The 6,004-nt window shown below is 23.7% G+C and overlaps 1 protein-coding gene and 1 non-coding gene across 2 annotated transcripts; one reads left to right on the forward strand and one right to left on the reverse strand.

Moving 5' to 3' along the window:
• Window positions 1-396: 396 nt before the first annotated feature.
• Window positions 397-540, reverse strand: LOC131638399 (small nucleolar RNA snoR135). Its single transcript, XR_009294662.1, has one exon. It is a non-coding gene; the product is annotated as a small nucleolar RNA snoR135 (small nucleolar RNA).
• A 1,274-nt stretch (window positions 541-1,814) lies between these two features.
• LOC131638388 (indole-3-pyruvate monooxygenase YUCCA2-like) lies at window positions 1,815-5,300 on the forward strand. Its single transcript, XM_058908947.1, has 4 exons — window positions 1,815-2,778; window positions 3,906-4,154; window positions 4,246-4,368; window positions 4,848-5,300. Exons 1-4 carry the CDS (start codon window positions 2,083-2,085, stop codon window positions 5,037-5,039), a joined length of 1,260 nt encoding a protein of 419 aa, XP_058764930.1. The 5' UTR covers window positions 1,815-2,082; the 3' UTR covers window positions 5,040-5,300.
• The last annotated feature ends 704 nt before the right edge of the window (window positions 5,301-6,004 follow it).

A 6,004-nucleotide genomic window follows, 5' to 3' on the forward strand; every position in this document is an offset into this window, starting at 1 on the left:
AAATTTGTTTTATAAAAATAATAATATATGACTATTAAATTTTAAATTTTATTATTATAATGTTAAAAAAACGATATTTGAAATAATATACTTTTATACTTGTTAGGATTTGAACTCGTGACCTCAAATAGAAACTCAATACTTGATTTTGTTTTTTGAGAAGTGGAGAATTTTAGGAAATAACTAAGTATATTTAGCTGGAGTAATTCTTGTGTTAGAATTTTTAGTTCAAAATAAGTTTTAAATTCATATCTTTCAAAATACTTCTTATAATAAGAATAAAATGTTGTAATGAGTTTAATTTTGAATATGTTATTGATATATAAGAAAGTGATATATGTACTATATTGTATTTTTTTTCATCTAAAATTGTTTTAAAAACATAAATAAATTGAAAAATGTAGGGAAACTGATTGTTGTGATTTTCAACATAAAAAATGAAACACAACTGCCCATTCTATCAACTTAATTCAGCAGGGAATACTTTCGGGAGAATGTAATAAACAAAGAATAACACTGATACACATTATCACGTGCTTAGTATCAAAATAACTAAGATCTTGCATATACAATAATATATATATATATATATATATATATATATATATATATATATATATATATATATATATATATATATATATATATATATATATAGAAGAAGATATAGGGTAAATTTTGTATAAAAAATTTGCGGATCTTATATTGTATTTGACTTTTTGCAAAGTGATTTTAATATCAAATGTTAAAACTAACAATTGACTTGTCATAAGAGTATTCTTTGTTGAAAATAGTATGATGAAAGAGTCGTATAACATTTTATTTAAAAGAAAGAAGAAAAAAGCTAATATTGTCTTAGATATATTATATGAAAAAGATATACAAATTTTTTTTTATTTTAATTTTATTAATTAAAAAATAATTACAAGAAAAATACAAATATTGTTTTATAAGTTTTTACGAGAATATGTAAGTATTTATTAGGTTAATATATTTTTGTATTTTTAATTTTATAATTAAAGAATTATTGCAAGAAAATATAAATATTGCTTTATAAGTTTTATTAAAATATGCAAGTAGTTATTAGATTAATATATTTTTTGTATTTTTCAGAATTCGAACTCGTGAACTTAAGTAGAGACTGCGTGTGATTTTGAAAAGTAAAGATAAATTTAGAAGATGCCACATAGGATTATGACTGATGTAGCAAATATAATTGTATGTATTAAATATATTTAGAGTCCGTTTTAACATATATATATATATATATATATATATATATATATATATATATATATATATATATATATATATATATATATATATATATATGTGTGTGTGTTAAAACAGACTATTATATATATATATATATATATATATATATATATATATATATATATATATATATATATATATATATATATATATATATATATATATATATATACATATATATATATATATATATACATATATATATATATATATACATATATATATATATATATACATATATATATATATATATATATATAATATATATTAGAAAATTTTTAAAATCAAAACAACCTAAAAACAAAATCATAAGAGTTGCATTGAATGATATTTTCTCTCGAAAACCAATCAATCCAATCCACCAACACTCCAAAGTAAATCTTTTTTGTTATTAGTATATAGTTATATGTATTTTTTAATTTTAATTTTGATTAAGACAGTTTACTTCATATATAAAAGTGTTCCTCTCTCACTTTATACATTCTTTCTCTATATATAAAAGCCACTACCCTAGTACAAATCCCTTGTGAATAACACATCTTTATTCCTCAACTTTCTCACTCTCTTTAAGTATTGTAGCTCATACATTCTCTCACTTCTCTCTTCCTCTTTCATTGATCATAACCCAATTTCACCAAAAAAACATTCATTATCTCATCATCTCAATTCTTTTTTCAAAAGCTTCAAATGAGTTTCTTTCATGTCATCACTTTGACATAATTCTCCTAAAGTTCCAAAATTTTGAAAAATTTCTACCTACCCTTTATTCCTTCTTCAAAAAAATTTAAATTTTTTTTTTTGCTATTCATGCTCATGGACTACTTAAAGGAACTAGAATGCAAAATGGCACATGATTATCAAAAGAAGGATAAAATGGCAACATCAATATTGGTTCAAGGACCAATTATAGTAGGAGCTGGTCCATCAGGATTAGCAGCAGCTGCATGTCTTAAACAAAAAGGAATTCCAAGCTTAATCCTTGAAAGAGCAAATTGTTTAGCTTCAATGTGGCAACTCAAAACCTATGATAGATTAAAGCTTCATCTTCCAAAACAATTTTGTCAATTACCTCTCATGCCATTTCCAAAAGGGTTACCTTCATATCCAACAAAGCAACAATTTTTATCTTACTTAAAAGCTTATGCTAATCACTTTGATATTAATCCTTTTTTTGGTAAACAAGTTGTGAATGCTGAATTTGATCATGTTTGTGGAGTTTGGAGAGTGAAGACTCAAGAAGTTACTATGAAAAAGAGTGTTGTTATTGAATATGTTTGTCAATGGTTGATTGTGGCTAGTGGTGAAAATGCTGAGGAAGTTATGCCTTCAATTGAAGGGATGGAACAATTTCAAGGACCTATTTTGCATACTAGTTTGTATAAAAGTGGAAGCATGTTTTGTGGGAAGAATGTTTTGGTGGTGGGGTGTGGAAATTCAGGCATGGAGGTGTGTTTAGATCTTTGCAACCATAATGCTCATCCTTCCTTAGTTGTTAGAGATACGGTGAGTTTTTACTTTACTTTCAACACCTTCATCACTCTAAATATCTTCAATCAATATTTAAATTATTAATAAAAATTGAAAATTTAAACAAATAAAATTTTACTAATAAAAACCTAATTCTATTTTTAAGTGTACACTAATTTTTACTAATAATATTTTTTCTTTTAATTTTTTCATTATTTCGATTTTAAAATTGTAAATAAATAATTATATTGTATTATTATTTTATTTTGCATTTTCAAAGTAACTCATTTTGTTGATTAATATTTTTTTTAAACAAAATTCAACTGATTAAATTTTTAATTTGTAGTTTGTTATTTCCTTCTATCATTATTATAAATAAAAATTATTTTTAAAATTTATAGAATAATCGAAGTATTTAGTTTATATATATAAAACAATTACATTAGTTATTCACTAAATTTTACTTATAATATGATCCAAAAGAGTATTGATCACTAGCATATTTGAGTTACTAGTTATTTTTAATTATTCAAAATTAATCTAATTTAAAAATTATTAATTGTACATTTGAGGTGTTGGTTCAATAGTAAATAAATGTTTAATATTATAATTTTAAAATACTCTTTTAAAATGTATTGTAAAATAATAATTAATTATAATATCATTTTTATTAATAATTTTTTTTTATTTTCTCCGTCTTTTCTTTTTTACATCTTACATAAATTTTTAAAAGAAGTATTAAACTAATTTAGACGAAATTCATTTATTTATTATTTTTCTTCTATTTTATTTAAGAAGTTATATACAAAATCTTTTTTTTTTTTTACAAAAGTGGAAATTGGAGAAGGATAGAATAAAGAAGAAAAAAAAGTCCCAAGTGAGTTTGTGCCATTCTTTGTTCTCTCACTTTCATTTGGAATATGTTTGCATGCGCAAAAAATGTCAGCATCTAAAAACCATATAATAATATAATTCATATGAACTTAAAGTTTGAAAAACAAATATTTTCTCTGCAAAAAACCATTGTGTCAGTCATAACTAAAAGAATAAAAAGGTTCTTAAAGCACTTTTTTATTGTAATTAACTAGTTACTACAATTTCCTAAAAAGGTTCTTAAAGCATTTTTTTATTTAATTGATTTTTTTTCTTATTATTTTTTGCAGGTACATATCTTGCCACAACAAATATTTGGAAAATCAACTTTTGGTTTATCTATGTGGTTACTTAAATGGTTCTCAGTACATTTTGTGGATCAATTTTTACTTCTAATGTCATATCTTATACTTGGTGACACATCTCAATATGGAATTCAGAGACCAAAAATTGGTCCATTAGAGCTTAAGAATTTGTATGGAAAAACACCAGTTTTAGATGTTGGGACAGTAGCTCAAATCAAAACTGGCAAAATTAAGGTAACATTCTCTTTAAAATATTTAAAATAATTTATAATCAATTTTACACTTTAAGAATAATTTTTTCTAATATTGTTTAATAAATGTATAGGTTTGTAAAGGAATTAAACGACTAGCACATAATGCAGTGGAATTTGTTGATGGAAAAGTAGAGAACTTTGATGCAATCATTCTAGCTACTGGTTATAAAAGCAATGTACCCACTTGGTTAAAGGTACTTAACTGTTATTTCGAATTTCGCACCAATTTCAATAGTGATGTGCGTGCAAGCGAGAATAGTGGTAAAATGAATCTGTTTTGTCGAAAATGTCTGTTTTGCATGCATTTTTTTTCATTGTGAGATGAGTCAAAGTTTAACCCCGCATCATTTAATATGTCAAACCGTCTCTTTCATTTTTTGCGAATTTTTACAGACACAGACATTAATAATAATTTTTACAACTTTTAATCTTTAAGAGTCCAAATCACCTTATATTTTTGTAAGGTGAGCCAAGATTTTAAGCTAGCACCCTCAACAATATCTATCATCTGTCATGTTCAATTCCTTTTATTTATGAATTTTTGTAAAGCGGATCTAAACGAAACGGACTAGTCTGCTGGGCACAGTGATTATAAAAACATAAAAGTTGTCAAGTTTTAATATTATGATTTTTTGTTAATATATTGATTGGGTTTGAAATTTATTGTAATTAGGGAAGTGACATGTTTAGTGAGAAAGATGGATTTCCAAGGAAACCATTCCCAAATGGATGGAAAGGAGAAAAAGGATTATATGCTGTTGGTTTCACCAAACGTGGCTTACTTGGTTCATCTATTGATGCAAAAAGGATTGCTGAAGATATTGAACATAGCTGGAAAGCTCTTAAGGCCAAGCCACTTGCATGAGTGATGTGAAAAATAATATCATGCAAATGTTTTTAGGGTTAGAAAAAAAATATTGGACTCTTCTTGGTTATGGAGGTTCCTCTCCCATTTGAGAAAAAAAATGAAAAAGAAAAAGAAAAAAGTGCATATCTATATTTTTATATATATATGATCAATATAGAATGTGTGATTCCCATTATATCCATTAAAAATACTAGGAAATATTGGTGGTTGGTGAAGGAATTGATGTTTATTTTTGTTTGTTTGGGGTGAGAATTATTATAATTCATTGTCATAATTAATTTGTATATCTTGTATATTGTGTTATATATATATATATATATATATATATATATATATATATATATATATATATATATATATATATATATATACTTTTAGCTAGCTAGTTAGTTGAGTTATTTTTTTGACAAAAGCTTGCTACAATTTTATTCTTTATTTAGATATTATTAACTAGCTAATAATATCTTAGATATTGTGTAAAAATTATGCTATGTATTTAATGATATGTATCCATCTATAAATTAATTATTATCTTTTAAGAGATATATTGTTTCTAATGCTTTTTTGGAGAACAAATGTAGTATTATAACTTGGGCCAGGGGACCAAAAAAATCATAATCTGATAGGAAAAGGCAATAAAAATAGGCCATTAGAATTTTTAAAGGTCCCAATTCCCATATGAATATTAAAGTGACCCTTTGAATATCGTCTACACAATTTCTAATGCAGGTAAGTTTATGTTTTTCTGTATATTTTACACTTAAAATGGATTACTTTATTCGATATCTTCACTACCCCATTGCCAGACACACACACACACATATATATATATATATATATATATATATATATATATATATATATATATATATATATATATATATATATATATATATATATATATATATATATATATATATATATATATATATATATATATATATATATATATATATATATAT

The sequence above is a fragment of the Vicia villosa genome, unplaced genomic scaffold (genome assembly GCF_029867415.1).
Source record: "Vicia villosa cultivar HV-30 ecotype Madison, WI unplaced genomic scaffold, Vvil1.0 ctg.002304F_1_1, whole genome shotgun sequence".
Lineage (NCBI taxonomy): Eukaryota > Viridiplantae > Streptophyta > Magnoliopsida > Fabales > Fabaceae > Vicia > Vicia villosa.

Bases quoted from the DNA above. Each gene is read 5' to 3' on its own strand.
- LOC131638388 (XM_058908947.1), top strand. From the start codon at position 2,083: ATGCTCATGGACTACTTAAAGGAACTAGAATGCAAAATGGCACATGAT. The intron at 2,779-3,905 runs GTGAGTTTTTAC...TATTTTTTGCAG, and splicing joins CCTTAGTTGTTAGAGATACG to GTACATATCTTGCCACAACA. The intron at 4,369-4,847 runs GTACTTAACTGT...TATTGTAATTAG, and splicing joins ATGTACCCACTTGGTTAAAG to GGAAGTGACATGTTTAGTGA.